Here is a 17,427-nt window from a genome sequence, read left to right as displayed (position 1 = left end):
GGAAACTGTCCGCAATCCAGGTAGCATGGCAAGGGCTTTCTGGCACTTCAGAGCTGAGGCCAAAGGCTTATTTTCAAGACTGAAAACTATGCAAGATACAAAAAGCAAGGAACAGAGCAAACACCAGTGCATCACGCTGTCCCAGGCTCAGCCCTGACTGGAGCAAATAGGAAGCAGAGGACATTTTGTGGGAGGGGCAGCCGCATGGTGAAGTGGCTTTAAGAAGCAGTAAGCGGCCTAAATCATCCGCAACTCTCTGCACTCAATGACTTGAATCAAACTTTACTGACAATGTCAGATCTCTATTATTTTTTTAACACTATCTCTGAAAGACTCAGGCAAACTCCTGGGCTGCTGAACTATGTCCACTGATTTCACATACTTATAAACACTCCACTAGAGAGAAAAGTAGAAGTAAGTACCAAGATAAAGCTAGCACTCTCTTGTCAAAGGATGGAGTGCAAAATCTGCTTCTTTCCAGTGAAAAAGCACATTCTTCATCAGAGCTGGTTCACAGCATATCATCAAATTGTTTGGTGTCACAAACACTGGAAACAGCATAAAGTAATGCAGCCAGTCTTTGTGAAGACACGAGGCTGGATATTCCTAGCACCCAGGACGGGCTCTTCTGACTCAAAGACATCACATTACAATCTTTCCACGCCTGACATAGCTTCAGAGTAGCCTTGGCTGCTCCAATTTAACGATCTGGATGCAAAGTAGCTCTCGCATGGCTCCCTACAGGCCTACTGTAATTAATGCTACTTTTTGCTGGTATCCCACAAACGGTCTGTCTGACCAGTGGAGGACCACAGCTCACATAAGTCACAAGGAAATGAAGAGGTACTTACTGCACACCTGCTGAGGACATAAGCGCCAGCTCCCAGTCCAATCCCAATGAAGCTTCTCAGGCTGAAACACAGGCATTTCACAATCAGTGAGGCTAACTTAAGCTCACAGCTGAAGCAACCCTAGAGGCAAAGCCTTTCCCCTCTCTGCATCCAGCTGTTCACTTATGGTTCATTTTCAAAACGATGCAGCAATGATGCAGCAGCCATAAATTGTCTCATGTGGCAGACAATGCTCCCAGCATAAGAACCAGACAGGGTTACACAGGTTAGGAGATGCTCAGGCCTCTTGGGGCAGCTCAGTGAGCATATCAGATGTTGTGAGCAGAGATAGAGGTAGGAGGTGCTGGAATGGCTATACCCAGCTGGCCCACCCTGTTTGCTTTCACAGACTTACTTCAGGTGCGTCAGAACAGCAGGGAGCATTTCAGCCAGTTCATCCATACTGGGATACTGGTACCTGAAAACAAAGAGAGACTGAAATCAAAGCACCTCCAAATACAGCTTGACAGAGGTTACTTCCCAGTTCTAGCCAAGGTAGGAGAGACAAGGAATATCTGACAGGCATATGCATAGGTTATTATTTTGCAACGATACTGTATATTCCGCCCAACTTCATGGACCCCGTCCTTCAGAGCAAGACTAACACAAAGGTGTGGTTTTTTGGGCAGTCAGACATCTGCGGGAGGATGGACAGATGGAGCAAGGAATGCCAGCTAGACTGCAGTGTGCTGGGCTCATGCTCAAGTCAGAAAGCTGGTACCAGTACTCACTGCTAGTGAGGGCTTTACCCATGCCTTAGTAGTACGAGAGTTCCCTGAATGCCCCTTGGGAAGCATCCTCATCTTCCTGTTTCCTCTGCTCCTGAAAGCTGCCTCCTGCTACACTCAGCCTGGCAATCCCAGCTGGCTTAAACTGGGTGCTACCTCAGTCCAGACTGCAATCCAGACCACGTCTGGAACAACAAGGATCTCTGCAGAGCTCTTACCCAGATGGGAATGGGGGGGCTCCTTCTTGCTGGCCTGGTGCATCCACATGGCACACGGCAAAATGCTGAGTGATCTCTTGCATGTCTTCGAAGTTGAAGAATGCATTAAAACAGGATTTGTCTGCAACAACAAAAAAAGAGAAATGAGACATTTCCTGAAGTTTTGTTGCAATCCACCCTCCAAACACCATGGTACACACCTGTATGAGCCCACCCCTCCTGCTGAGTCTGTGGGGCAGCAGACGCTGCGCGATGCATGCTGCTGAGCCCCACTGACTGCAATACCGCAGCGAGTCCTAGCAAAGTAACTGCCACCACTGGAGGGCAGGCACATAAATGGCACCCCAGCATGCACGCCCAGGAAAACAGGGCCTTGCAGCACTTGGGTACCCACAATACACACTGAGGAGCACCTGTGTGAACGTAACAGTACAAGTTGGGTGGGAAGACATGTGGAAAGAGCAACTGAGCCTGCTACAAGCATTATACCACTTCTGCAGCCTCGCAGAGGGCACTTGCTCACCTGCCCAGCATCCAGGGAACAGATGCCTTGGGGCAGCTCTATCACACAGTGCAACAAGTCAGCTAGAGCACTATGGTGTGGTGAGTGGACCTATTTCCACCTCAGCCCTACCTTTCAAAGGCTGTTGGAAGGGACAGGGGTGTGCCACAGGCTCTCTCTCCTGCAGACCTTTATCTTTTTACCCTGGAATGACCTGCCCCATCTCAGCTCCAGGCCAGTCCCAGTGGTCCCCATACTCAAAAGCAAATACCACAAATAACCAGTCTCAGGGTCCCGGGAATGCAAGGGCTTACGGTTGAGGCCAATGTCATGGTATGTGAGGATGACAGGTCTGTTCCCTTTGGGTGTGCCCCGCATGGTGACATGGACCACTCCGAAAGCTGTCTCAATGTCATGTTCCTGCAGAGAGAGAAGAAGGAGCCTCAGTGTTATGTGCGCTGCCTGAGCTACAGGGAACCCCAAATGAGGGCCAGCAGCAAGGGCCTCATCCACACTTGAACATTGCTCTCCTACCTACAGCTGGTGGCTCGGTACAGCTCTTGCTATCTGCAACCCCTATCAAATCTCTTTCCAACCACTGCCCAAAGCAGGCTGTTTTTGTACAGATGTGTGAAGGGTTTGGGGGATGTGTCTTCCTGTGACCAAGATCTCATTTTGATGGCCTTTAGTGATGTCGCTGCATGGTAGCAGAAGCTGGGTGTCATGTGTCCCTCTGTCTCTACGGGTTCATGGCATCACGAATGCAGCTCCAAGCCCTCGCTCCTCAGCTGGCATTCCTCTCCTTTCAACCCACCACCCACAAGTCTCTTTTCAGTGTGCCTCACCCACACTCTAGGAACATCCTGTCTGGGGACACAGCAATGTCCAAGAGGCTGGCAGCAGCCCCAGCCCATGGACCAGGTACCGGAGTGTTCTGGAAACAGCAACAACACAGAGCAGGCAGATGGCTGGGACAGCAAAGAGACCCAAGCTCCGCAAATCCCGTCACTGGCTGCCTGGGAGGTTGTAGCCACTCACAGAGGCGCGTGTGGCAGCTTTTCCCTTCAACAGCATTAAACATGAAAGACACAGATCCACACGTAACTGCTCTTCTGGGCTGCCTGTCTACTGCAGACCCACCTCGGCCATTTGGCCAAGAGCCAGTCAGATCTTGACCACACTGATGTTCGCTGCAGCTTGGCCCACAAGCCCTGACCTGTCACCCCAGGGAAGGTCAAGCACTGCGCCTTAACCGAACACTTCTTTTCGCTGCAACCAGGTTTGGTAATGTGACAGTTAAACACCTTTAGGCTCCTCCAGCAACTGGCACAGATACAGGAGGTTATGCTGGCTTCTAGCTGGGTGTCAGTGGAGCAGTTTCATGATTATTTGCCAGCAAACCTATGTGCCTTTTACCACGCAAAAGTATTGAGGGCTTTTTGCACTGCACCTTGTATAAGAGAGCAAGAGGACCACGAGGCCTCTGGGTACCTCTCCAATACTTGTGCAGTGCAGAAAGAGAAGCCACAACCTCATGATGACAAACACAGAAGTGCCCATGAAGTCATCTGAGTTTAACTAAAATAGTTGCAAACGCACTTAGACAAATGCTGACCTGGGATAATTACGGACTTTGGAAAAGCTGCAGAGATGGCAGTATGGCTGAGTACACAATGCCACTGTAAGTCCTGTCTCTCATCTACAGAAACCAAAAGAGAGACATGCTCTGACTGAACAGGCACTGTAAAGAGCACCAATTATTTTCTTGATATTAAAAAAAACCCCTGCTTAGGGAATAGCTTCATGGTTCAGCCTGAAGACAGGACATTACAACCTCAAAAATATTTTTTACTAGTTTACCAAAGTATGTGGGGTTTTTTGGGGTTTTTTTTGTTGTTTGTTTTTTTTTTAATAAACAGTAACTTCCAATAACCTGAAAGGGATCAGACCAAATACAGGACAGGTGAGAGTACCTGGCTTGCAACACATCAGAAACTCATCTCTCCGCTCCTTTCTGGACTTTCCAAGGGCTGGCTGGAGGCCAGGCTGATTTAGTTCTTTCAGTGAAAGATGCTCCTCCCCCCAAGCTGTACTTCTTTTGAGGGCCCCCAAAGCCTCTCCCCTTCTCCAAGAAGTGTGGCAACAGCAGCAAGCTGCCACAGCCAAATCACCCAAGGTAGCCTGAAGCCTTCTCCAGCTTGGCTTTGAAGGATAAGAGACCTCTGACTGCCCTCAGCCTCAGAAAGGGGTTGGGTTTTACTTGCACGCAGCTGTGGCACTGTGCACCCGGAGAACCCACAAAGAGCAGTACCTGCCTGCGTGAGATGCAGGCAGGAGAGCAAGGCAGGTGAGGTTATCCAGCCCGATGCCCACATGGTGCCCTGTTCCTCAGGAGGGGCTGCAGGCCAAGGCACCCTGCGCAGGAAGGGAAGGACTAGTCCATGTGTGCAAAGCGCATCTGGGTCCACGCAGCAGGACTGCTTGCCCTTGCAGTCAGGGTGCACGAGGAAGCCCAGGGCGCAGCCTCTGTCTCCTGAGCCTCTGGGAAACCTCCAGGCTCTGCCCCTTGCCCATCTCCTCTGCTCACTGGGCTGCTCTGCTAAGCTGGGCAAAGTCCTGCTTTGCGCTCCAGCAGGTTATGTTGTACAGCCATAGCAGTGGCCCTCATGTTAGTGTTCTCCAAGTCCTTTAACAAAACTTTTGGACAAGGCTGAGGGTGGCGACTGGCAGTGCACACGGCTGAAATGGCAAAGTGTAGCAAACTCACGGAAGAGTCCAGCGAATGGCAAAGCAACCAGAGCTTGCAGTCCCCGGCTGCACCTCCCCATGCATCTGGCTAACCTTGTGGCTGATTGCCGTTAAAGGCAGGTCTCTCTGCCAGCTGTGGCAGGTGATGGTCTCTTCCGTAAGCAGCTTTAACTCACTGACTTGGCAGGAAACTATCCAGCTGCCTTTTTTTTTTTTTTTTTTTTTTTTTTTTTTTTTTTTTTTTTAATCTTCCTTTGTTAGATTTCTGCCAGGTCAGTGAGTTAAGCAGCTCACAGACAGGTCTGGCAAATACTGGCTCAGAGTCCGAGGGGAGTGCATGGGATGGTAGAAGAAATAACCCTGCCCTGAGCATGAGGCTGGTTAAAGTGAATCATGTCTCACGAAACTGCACCTCCAGAGAACTAGGGAGGGTTTTATAAGCAGCAGCACAAGGTTGACTATCAAACAGAAGCACAAAACCCAAACTGAACCAACAGTGAGAAAAGCAATACAGGGTCTTTTCTGGAATTATGTTAGAGCTTACTGCTAGGGTCACACGTGCTTCCACTAGGTAGAATTCTGGGCAAGGTACTGGGAACAGAAACACCCACCTCTCTTTGGAGCTCTTGCTCAAGCCCCTCAATGTGCTTCATACTGCAGAACCCTGCATTTTTGTTTTCTGAAGTTGGGCTGGGGTCTTAGTTCTCTGGCGGAGAAGGAAAAGAGTTTTCTTGAGCTAAAAATCAATTCTCACTCTCCCATGTACTTTGACTTCGCCGACTGTGTAAACTGCAATTTGGGGAAATGAGATAGTTTGTTGAGAAGGGGTTTTTCATGTCACCACTGGGCACCAGCCCAATCTGAAGGGTGCTCACCTTGCTGCTCCTTCAATCGCATCAGTGATTCAAACACAGGGAACATCCACTGAAGATGGAAGCAACTTGAGAAATTCCATCTTTAACAAATCTCAGTGAGCAGCACTTAAAAAAATTTAAGATGCTCAATCTGCAAAATTCTTACTCTGCCCTGTACATCAGACTGGGAGTGCTTAAGGTTATTCCTTTTTTCTCTTGCTAGTTGCCAGGCAGGGTGGAAATCCTCCTCCTGGGAAGTAGCTTCCCTCCTCTGCTTCCTCTGGTAAAAGCCTTTTACCTTTTTAAGGCTTTTTCCAAGGTCTACAAAGCAAGTAGCAGACACTACATTCAAGATAAGGGTTGCTACATTCACTTTTATAGCTACCCGTTGCAACATTGTGTGATCTCCTTTTCAAGATTACCTGGCGAGATAAGACCGAGTTTTACCCCTAGCTTCCCTGCAGGTACTTCTATGTTGATTCTTCCAGGGAACTTTTTCTCTGAAACTTTGCCCTGTAGCTTTAGGGCTTTTATCTTGACCTACAATTGCAAAAGACAAAAACATTTTCAGATGTCGCACAATTACAGCACCTTGACTTCCCTGTGACCTGCTTGTCTTCAGAACACCTCTCCCACATCGCAAAGCCAAAGGACAGCCTGAGGCAGATGCTCAATGCAGAGCTTAGGTATCATGCTCAAGATGGCAACAACAGTCTCTACACTTATGACTGCTACCTTGAACTGGTCAAAAAACAGTTATCATTTCATTACATCATCACTGGTTTATTACTCTTCCAAACAAGGAGCAGAATAACCCAGTTACAACTGGTGCCAGAGTACTTGGTGAGAGAAGAGCAGCTTCGCAGGCGGCACCCTCTGCCCTTGTCCAACATGCTTTCTTCACGACCTTCTTATATATATGCCTGTCCTGCCAGCCACCCACAAGATGTCCTGCCTGCATCACACCGCCTCCATAACCGCTGTGCTCTCCTCGTATTTGCCCACTGCTCACGTAGAAAAGGGGTGTTGGAAAGTATCAGGCACTTGTCACCTCTACTTCTCAGACACTGGTATGCTTGGTTTCAGACCAGCTTTGACACATTGCAGCAGTGTAGCTGGAACAGAGGTTCAAGGACTGTTGCCTTCCAGCTGCCTAACTCCAGCTACGGTCTGAACACTGGTCCGGTCCATAGTGCAGGGAAGCAGCGACAGAAGGCAGGTGGAAAAGATGTGGCCATGAGACAGCCAGATTTTAACAAATGTGCAGTCTTCAGAATCAGGGAGAGGAAGATTATGATCTGCAGTTGTGTTTTGAAAAGCTTGATAAAATTTAATTTTCACTTAGGGACTGGAAACTTTATCAGAGGTTTCACTGACGAGATTTTATCTTCTGCCCTTATTTGTACAGTGAATAAAAAACAAACAGCAGCTGCAGACAACCAGCTGTAAATGGGAATTCAGCAGCAGAGGCAGCCTTGCTCTCAGCAGCCCGCTCTCGCCAGCTGTAGGTGCGCAGTTCATGATGCACATGCGCCAACAGCAGCCTGCTGCTGGGGAGACAGCAGAGACACGAGTCCTGTGCAGGCGGCTACTATTGATCAACTCACATAAGCTGGGAACCATCGCTTCAAAACCCAGCAGCTCCCTCGGGGCATGGATGCGAAGAGCAATGATGAAGGGGGATCAGGAGGCATGGAGACCAGCTGTAGCTGCTCAGTCCAGCCAGCCTCCTAGTCTGACTTTAAGAACATGTGCTTGTGGAAAAATAAAATAGCAAGCATGGAGTGGTACTTCTCAAAGACTGGCATCTTGTAGCAGTTTCCCTTAATTTTCCCAACCTCGAACAATCTGTAGGTCAAAAGAGACTTCGCGAACTGGAGGTGTGGTCTTCACTTTGACTTTCTCATCTGAGAACTGGGCAGTCGCCCCCTGCTACCCATGCCTTTGGCCCCTGCCTCACCCTGTGATCAGAAAGGCCAAAGCTTAACAACCTGCGGGGTGAAGAACCACTTCGGGTCTCCACCTTGTATCTGTTGGTTTTGCACGAGACCCCCCAGTCCTTGGTTTGGAAGATGGAGAACAACTGGTCCCATTTCCATAACCCACAGCGGTGACGACCTAATAGCTCATTGCGATTCCCCTTCATGTGCCCCTTTCTGGGCTGTGCTCTGGGCTGTCTGGCCAGTCCTGGTACAGCCACTTTTTTCTGACCATGCTGCTGTTCTCTGCTCTGTCCTTTCCGAGACAAAGGCACTGGCAATACGTCAAACACACGTGGGTGTGCAGTAGATTTGCACGGCAGCACAATGAGGTTGCTTTGTTCTCTGGTCCTGATAAACAAGAATTGATTTGCTTTGTTGAAAGCCACTAGCCCTGAGCTGACATTTTCACTCATCTCTTGCAGTGTTAAGGTCTTATGCCTCTGGGTTATCATCAGCTCTAAGCCCACCCTTTTACATTTCACTGTAGTATGGTTTTACCCAAAGGCAGATAAAGTTTGCCACTGCACCTTCCATCACTTTTTCCAGATCATTTAAGAGTAGATTTGAGCAGCACAGATCCCAGCACAGGTCTCTAAGGTACTCTTCCAGTCATCTCAAACAACTGTGAAAATAATTGCTTGGGTTTTTGGTTTTTTTTAGTCAGTATTTCGCCCATGAAAGGGCCTCTCCTCTGACCACAGGGCCACCTAAGTCCCTTAGGACATATGTCTTAGGACCCCTTTCAGTAAGGGGTCTTGTCTTTTGGAAATCCAAGTAGGCTGCATCAACTGAGTTGCCATTACTTACGTGATTACTGACCCTTCTTTGAAGAATCCCAACAGCTCTGCAGAGCAGGGTTTCTGCCCTTTACAAAACCCATGCTGACCCTTTCCTAATATTTAACTGTCACTAATATTAACCTCTCACTTCACAACTATTTCATCCTTAAGCTCATTTAAAGCTCCTGGGTTGATACACCCAGCCCTGGCAACTTGCTATAAAAACACGTATTTTAGCTTTTTTACAGCCTCTGCATTAGGCACTGTGATTTAAGGCAGGGTCTCTGCTGACTCCCCACAAAGGTAAGCTGCTCCGTAGCAAGCCTGCATGCAGAAAAAAAAAATCAAATTTCATTTTTCTGCTATGGCTAGATCTTTCCCGAATCCCTTCAGAGCCTGAGCAGCCTCAGCACCCTCCAAACTCTCTCACATGGCTCCATTTCTGATAGGTTTCAAAGATTATTATTTTTTTCCCCCTTTGCAAGTCATCTCTCAAAATCCCCTTTTGCCTGCTTTGTTCTGTTCGTGTATTTAATCTGCTGGAGTTTATAACCTTTTCCATTTTCTCCACCTTTCTGAAAAATACTTTTTTGTTTTCAATAGCCTCCATGCCCTTCTGTCAGGTCTTGCTGGCTTCCCTGCACCATTTCTCATGTCTGCTGTGATAGATGGTAGGCATTTGCTAGCTGCTCTGTTTCTGTGCAGTTCTTGTTTTGAACTGGGAGTGCAAAACCAGTGAAGTTTTCTATAGTTTGGTGTTTCCTTTTCTTTTTCCCAAGAATGCTGACCTGGAGCACATTATGGTTCCCATCACAGAGCAGCTCTTTGAACACGCTGTTCTGAACACGTTTCTCTGCCCTTCTCAGAATCACATCCGTGATGGCTTCCCCTCCCTGGGGCTCCCTGACTTGTTGCTCCATAGGAGCTGGTGGCTAAAATGGAGCACTGGTGTCATGCCCCACAGCCAGAGCCGTCAAAGTGATACAGGGCAGCGGAAGCTTCCCACCCTTGCCCTGTCTCCTAGCCTTGTAGCTTCTCCAAACGCCATCCTGAGCACTCACACAATTGCAGACAAAACATAAATATCTTACTTAGGCCTGGGATTTCAGTCTAAAGGGAATCAAAGTTGTTCCCTGACATCAGCTAGAGCCAAATCGGATCAACAAGCTTCCTTTAACACCCACCTGCACCCCCTACTACCACCTGCACTACCTTCTCCTTCCTGTACGCTGTCTCCAGGTATTAGTGTTCCACTGTTGGTGTCCACCAAGAGCGACCTTGGCTCTCTTCTGTGACCTCAGGCAAGAACACAATAACCCCTGGCAGAAACAAAACAGAGCTGAGATTTTGCGTGCAACTTCTTGTTACAGACTGGCTGACATGATGATGAAGTGCTATCGAAAAGAGCGCTTCCCTCGTCCCTCTGCCCTGCCCCATGTCCAGCAAGCGGATGGTCTCATGGACACCTGCAAGTGGGAGCACAGGGCTGGGTTCGCTGTCCCACTGCATCAGGAAACCAAAGCAACTGACCCTGCAGCCACAGGATCTCTCCTTCGGGTGAAAGGTAAGCACTGCGGGTGCGCACATGGCAGCGGAGGCACCGACTTGCCCTAGCTATACTGTTCAGATATACTCTCGGGTGGGTGTTGGGCAGAAGAACAGGGAGCAGCCAGAGAAAGGCCACTGATGCTACTGAAGGCCTGTGGGTTTTGCCATATGCCTTATGGTTCCAGCTCCTGAGAATCACTGCTTTTAGTTAGAACCCTACACTTTAGAAAATGAGATGTGTGTGAACCATAAAGGCTGACACCAGAAGGTGGTAAGACAAAACCCAATAGCAGCTTTAAAACATCTGAGATTGAAGACAAGCAGGAACTGCTGGGAGGTAAAATCCTTGCTGGGGATTCGCAGGAGGTCAGCCTAGACTGGGACGTTATCCTATTTGGCCTTAACATCTTTGAACAGTTCTTAAACTGAGGAGGAAAACACAAACTCAGCTGTGACTGCCAAGGTCTGCATTTACTGTGGGACTGATTATGGGAAGAAGCGGGTGCATGCCCAGGTAGCAAAAGGTTCAAATGGGGTAACCATCTCTGACTGCTACCCTCTGCCTTTGGCCAGGAAGGGAAGTGATGCCAGTGCTGCTGACAAGTGCCACAGAAGACTTCCCATATTAAGAAAATTTATTTCTGAGTGAGGGAATGAGGCATCCAACAGCAGCTGCAGAGGAGCTAATGCCTCGAGCTGCAGAGGTTCCAGGCAGCAAAGAGAGGCACTGGGTGCCAGACTGCAGCACTACGAACCCCAGCCACACTCCCCCAGCCCCAGGTCAGACTGTGATCTGGAGCTTAAGTTTTAGAAGTTATTCAAGTCTGAAGTAAACCACTTGTTTCACAGTGGGAATGATTAATGATGAGAATTCATATTACTAATGCTTTTCAAGACTAATTTATTAAGCTGCTCAAAGTTCAAAATTAATTCCCTGGAAAACCTGAGAATTGTTTAATTTGGAGACTGACAATAAAGAACACATCTGTGAAGTCCCTTCAATTTTTTTTTTTTTTTTTTAATTCAAACCTGGTAGACCACTGAGCAGCACGGTGTCTGTTGCTCACATTCTGCTTGAGCTTGTCGAATATCCATACTAGCAGAGGGCTAGCATCATCCCAAAAACCCATTCAGCTTAAGGACACTCAGGTCTGGGTTCACCTAAGGGAAAGAAAACCACCACTGCTGCTTTGCTGTGAGGTGGAGGAGATGCGGATTGCTCAGGTCAGGTTTCCCCCTTTTTCAGCAACACTGTAGCTACAGGTATTATTGACTTGATGTCATCTTTGCCAGTCTTGGCAAAGGTGGAAAACAATTGCAGCGTGCTCCTCAGGCAACCCGTCACAGCTATTAAGCATGGAGAGACCAACACACAGAGACCCTTTTCTTACTCTTTGCAAAGCTGCTCTCAAATTTCTACACATGACTAAAACAAAAACACTGTCCCTATAAGCTAAGAAAAAAATATTGTAAGGCTGCAAAACATCACCATCTGGTAACTCTTACCATTACAGTACCACCGACCTTAATGCAGTTGGTAGGTAAGAGCTTAGCATGTCCTCTCTGTGCAAAATTATTTTGGAAATAGTAGAGCTGAAGGAGACGGCTGCGTGGGAAGCAAGTCTAAATCAGATTTAAAGCAACATCTTGAACTAAATTATTCATTTCCATACAGAGCAGAAATTTATTAATAGAAAACACAATATGATCTATGCAAGCAGGCAATGGTTTCTAGTACTTTGTGTAATTTGATTAAGTCTTAAATTAGAGAAGTGCTGGGTGATAAACAAGAGCAGCAGAAGAACGAGGCGCATTGTCTGGTTACACAAACACAAAAGCATCAGGAGACAAAGGTGCTGCTGGGCTATCCCCAACTTATTGTGGTAGATACAAACAAGCGTTTGTGTGTCCCTGTTCCAAAGGCACCTGGTGCTGAGGGACAGACCTGGTACATACCTGTAACCTTTTCTAATGTTCTGTGTCAGCCAGAAAGGGCAGGCCGCCTCCAAGACACAGATTCTGATAGAGAGCAGGTACTCACTCTGCAGCCAAACAAGCCGAAGGGACCTACAAGAGGAGTACAGCTGACAGGCTGGGTTTATGCTCCCAAGTCAGTGATCACAAACTCCAACAATCACCCAGTATTGAGATGGATGAGCAATTACTGACAACACCTACCTGTCGGAGATGGATCAAGATGCACTTCTCCCTCTCCTGCCCTGCCCGCGTGTTACAAGAAGCAGTTAAAGCCACAACTTTCTTGTGCTCCAGTCAAGTATCCAATGTCATGAGCAAGGCACCCAGCACAGACTTAGGAGTACATGGGGTTTCTCACTCCTGCTCTGAGGGTAAATCCCCCCCTTCCCCAGCTAATGCAGGAAATCAGACCTGCCCAGACCTGTAACAGTTCTGGGTGAACTAAACCCCTTGCTGATCAGCTCTCATCTGCGCAGGTCTGGCAGTGTTTTTTCCATCACTCTGCACCATTTTGAGTCAGTAGAGGATCAGGATGCAGCCTTCCCCACTGGCTGCAAACCCAACAGGTTGATGCCTCCTGTGCGCTTCCATCCCCTGGAGCATGGGCTCGAGGTGCTGAAACCTGCAAAGATGCAGCCTTTCATAAACCTGAGTCCTACACAAGGAAGATCTGAATGTACTAATGCACAGGCAAGTCTAAATGCATTTTGTGTGACTGCTAGACCCAGATCATCTTAACTTAATCATCTAAAGGCAACCTGGAAGATAGGCCAGGGGTCCTGTTTCCAGCCCAGGGCAGTCCGCCTGCCGAACGACCTTTCAGTATCTTGCTGAAGATGGCGAACGTCTTAAAATCTCCTGAAGGAGAGAAAGCAGGGCCACGCTCTCCAAACCTCCAATGTGCCTGGGAGCTCAGGCTGAGTCTAACTGCACTGAGTTATAACTAGTATTACAGTTACTCATTAGCTGCTCTGAAATACCACTAATGGGTGTTGCGTAACGGATGGAAACAGATCAGTCACTGTTAGTGGAAAGGCACCATTCATTTTTCCGAGGGCAGGACAGACGCAAATACCTTTCTCAACCTAAAGCACATACATTTGCTTTGCTCTAAGAACTCACTGGCAAGAACAAAAAAAGCACAGAAACTTCAAATACCACATCTGCATAATCAGCCTCTTTAGCACACTGTTGTCACCAGCATACAGACAGCAAAAGTAACGTTTTAGTAAACTCCATGGAAGGATTGTGCTCACACGTTTAAAAATAAAAACCATGTTTCAGTCCAAGTCCAGCTAGCAAAAGCTTTCCAGAACTCAACACTGCAGTTTTACAGAAAACAGAGTTTTTAGATGGGAAGGCAGTGATAGAAGGAATCAGAGGAAGAGCTTCCCAAGAAATAAGAATAACGAAAAACAATTTCCAAAGTAAAATTGAATTTTCATAATTTTTAGCTTTACAGCGTTTGTTGCTGTGATGTCAGCAGAAGTCAAAAGCAGTACGTCAGTGGTAATGCTAGTTTAGTAAGATTAGGGACAGCTCCTAATTTTACAAAACTTGCTTTCTAGATCAAAACATCTTCTGTGTTGTAGTTAATGTCACTCTGGCACTTTGAACAAGAGAACAAAAGAACTCATTGTACAAATCAGAACAATGCTCTTCAACGTCCTAGACAAAACATTTCCAGGCTAGTGAGAACAGCTCCCCTGATACTCAGATGGAAGAGCAAACCCCTCCTCAAAGTGCTAACATTTCACGTTATTTCATTACAATGAACAGAAGATGCTTTAAAACATCTTGTATTCAACACCACCATGTAGCAATCACAAGCTGGCTTTAATGAGTCCATTAAAAAATGAAGGCAGTTTCGACCCAACGCCTGTGACATCAGCCAGTGCACATGATGGGATATTTCAATAACCTCCCAACAGCAGAACACCACCCCTTACTGCACAGCAAGCAAAAGCAAAGCAAAGAGCTTGGATGAGGATAAGCAAACTTCTAAAAATGCAGATTTAAAAGCCTCAAACAAACGTACTTATGGAAGAACCTCTCCAAAACTGAAGCAGGAAAAACATGGGCTCACTGAAAAGTTATACTTTCAGTAGAAAAAAAGTGGCAAAAAATTTCTCCTTGAGGTCTGTCATTAACTCTCCAAATATTCTGATGTGTTTTACTCTGAGCACAGGCAACACGGAGTAACTACACTGTCAATTAATTCCAGCAATGCACGGCAAGTTGTTGTACAGGGAGACTTTAATTTCTTTCCTCCATGGGTTTATGCATGTCTTGTCTTTTCCATTCCAGCTGAGTTCTTCCTGTCCTGGACTTACTCGGTCCCACCTCTTCCATACCTTGTGAGCTTCCTGCCAACACTCTGCCAAATCCCAGACCCATCTCCACATCCCCGGTTCTCTTCCACACAGCGTGTGCTGGAGAGTGGAACGCTCCCCTCCCTTCACGCAGGTGGGAGGCAGCAGAGGGGAGTTACTAGCTGCAGATCAGCTCAAATGCTAGTTTAGGTCAGACTGAAACATAACGGGTATTTATTTGGACAGTTTTACAAATGGTATTTAAAGCAAATCACCCGGGAAAAGGGGAGGGATTTAGGCTAACACAACACCCACTTTTCAAAGCAGCCAAAGAGGGTCTGTGGATAATAATAAAAGCACAAGCACAGCTCTATTAACTGTGCAGGTCACCACACCATCTGTCCATCAGCAACCCAGACCATTTAATCCACCATCTGCCCACAAACATTAGAAGAAGCCAAGCCTAGATTTCATTAGGGTTCATATAGCTCTCAAGTAAATTGTAGGTCTCAGATTTAGGTTAATACATTTTATTTCTGAGAATAACCCAGATTCATATTGATAAAGACCCCCTAAACCACCATGCTGGCTCTCCTTTTTATCTCCACTGCAAACGGTATCAGATTATGTGGGGGTTGTTTCAACTGATGCTCAGGCAACCTGTTATTTGTCAGGGTTAATTGCGGTTGCTCGTAGATGAAAGTTTAAGAAAACCAGGGCATCTGTATCTGAAAGTCAGCTGCATCTGAAAAGCTTAAAGCTGCTCTGTACCACATTAACCCAGAGTAACAAATTTCAGAAGCAAAAGGACTCTTGCTTTATTGACTTTGCCCACATCCTCCTGGCAAATTACTCAAAACTGAAAACAAACACACTGGGAAATTAAAAGAAATTTACAACAGCATCACCCATCTTCCCCAAAGGAAGAAAAGATCTTGCAAACCCTAAATATGCATGTTACCTTGAAAAGCAGCATGTGAAGCATTATAGACAACAGCATGCCTAACCTGTGTGCCTGGCACCTCACACCTCAGAGTCAGAGACAGTGCTAATGACCGGCTCACGAGCTGGGATTAAACAGAGCGCTTCTCCTAGTCACAAGCACAGATCAGCTGCAGACAGTGCTTTGAAACTCCAGCTTCCAGCCAGAAGGAGGTCTAGAGGCACCGCAGGATGAATGACCGCTGGGGCCCACTGCGTTACTGCCCTGGCTGTATCCAAGGCAGAGCTCTACAGGGTCAGTCCTGGGAGGAGCTGGGATGGACTTGGAGCAAATCACCTCATGGCCAAGGGCGCAGAGTAACACAAGCCGAAATAATACAGAACTCACTCCAGTACATCCATGTCTTGTACTGGGGAGCTCAAACTGGACCTGTACTACCAGCAGGGGTGCCACCAGTGCTAATGGAGGGAAGCCCCTTCCCTCGCCCTGCTGGCTGCAGCCCTGCAAGCACAGCCCAGGATGTGGTCGGCCCCTGGCAAAGCCACAGCTTTATCTCCATCTGAAACAGCTTTTCTCGGACTACTAGAAAAATAAAAAGGTCTGAAATGCAGGTCTTGCATCACTGATGCCATACTCTTGTACTGCAAATGCTATGCTGCATAAGATAATATAATCCATCCCACAACCCCCCTACGTTTTGTCTTAAAACCCACCAGGTCCCTTGCAGGTGTTACTGCTATTGGAAGCTGATCGAGAACTTCACTGCACTGTAACTGGAAATGATCTTCCAGTTATCAGTCTTCATCAATTTGTGGCCAGTTTGTGCCTGTTCTTGTAAAACTGGCATCCTCCCCGAGGTTATTCCTTCCTGTCAAATTCTGGACAAGTTAACCCTCCACCTCAGCCTAAGTGCTTTTAAATCTCTCTTCACACAACAGGATCTCCCTTCCTCTAAAGCCCTAGCAAATGTCTTCACTTTAAATTCCTCCTCCTCAAACACCGGTAAGTAAAGATGCACCAATCTTGCAGGGGCCTGAATGTGGGAGCCGGACATGCTTTGCCAGATTAAAAAGCAGCAGTCATTTTTCACACGACAACAGAAGAGCTCAACCTCCAAGTACTGTTCCTGGTACTAGCAACTGAGGCAGAAAATCCAAGGACCCAACACACCATCTACCCTCCCTGACAGGTTTCAGAGACTTAATCCAGCCCTTAGGGGTACTTTCCAGGTAGGATGAGGAGCCAAGACAGGCATGCCCTGAAACCACACCTTGTAGGGAGAGATGCTGGAGGAAGGTGAGGCTGGGACAACATTTACAGCCACAAGAGACACCGTGTTAACTTCTTGCTAAAAAAAAATATTCTGAACGAATTACCAAGAGGGCTCCTGGAAGGAACATCTTGTCTCCTGCCCAACTGTTGCCATGGCCACCAGCTCACTGCGGATCTAAATCAAAGCACGGAGAAGCACCAAGCACGTCCTTCCCTTGCCCAGAGCTCCTGACAGCCCCTCTCCCGGCAGCTCTTCCCGCAGCTCAGCCCCGGGGCAGATGGGGAGCTGAGACAACAACAGCACTGGGAACATGCCAAGTGCACGAATCGGTGGTTGCAGCACCATGTTTCTTTGGGGCTCACACAGCTTCAGATTTGGGGTGTTCTTTAAAGAAGGGTGCAAAGAGGCCTTGCCTATAGAGAGAAAGCATAGAGCAGAAAGGCAGCAGCTATGCACAGCTCTGTTAACAGGGGTGCCTTCCTACCATCCTGCTCCATTCCAGCTCCGAAGACCAAACCCGCTCACAGATGGGCAGGGCACAGGCAAACCCAGAGCTCTGTTGGGTCATTGGAGAATTTGCAGAGAAGGCTGATGCGCCCAGATGCTCAGGCACTATATTCTCTTCAGTCATGGCTGGCAGGCCCCAACAGGCAGTGCCTGTACTCCCCGACGC

General features: G+C 47.6%; 1 protein-coding gene across 4 annotated transcripts in view; it reads right to left on the bottom strand.

Moving 5' to 3' along the window:
• Positions 1 to 17,427, bottom strand: part of NDRG3 (NDRG family member 3) — a 58,312-nt gene that overhangs the window by 11,182 nt on the left and 29,703 nt on the right. For 3 of the 4 annotated variants that reach the window (XM_035893376.1, XM_035893371.1, XM_009638015.2), the window contains exons 4-7: positions 2,653 to 2,758; positions 1,837 to 1,957; positions 1,246 to 1,308; positions 852 to 912 (exon numbers count right to left, since the gene is read on the bottom strand). In XM_035893376.1, the coding sequence (XP_035749269.1) occupies positions 852 to 912; positions 1,246 to 1,308; positions 1,837 to 1,957; positions 2,653 to 2,758 (351 nt within the window). Of the gene's footprint in view, positions 1 to 851; positions 913 to 1,245; positions 1,309 to 1,836; positions 1,958 to 2,652; positions 2,759 to 5,697; positions 5,892 to 17,427 lie in introns of those variants that run through there. The other variant, XM_035893383.1, reaches the window with a different exon arrangement.

Source organism: Egretta garzetta, unplaced genomic scaffold (assembly GCF_000687185.1).
Source record: "Egretta garzetta isolate BGI_Z169 unplaced genomic scaffold, ASM68718v1 scaffold440, whole genome shotgun sequence".
Taxonomy (NCBI): domain Eukaryota; kingdom Metazoa; phylum Chordata; class Aves; order Pelecaniformes; family Ardeidae; genus Egretta; species Egretta garzetta.
This window is presented reverse-complemented; position numbering and strand designations above follow the sequence as displayed.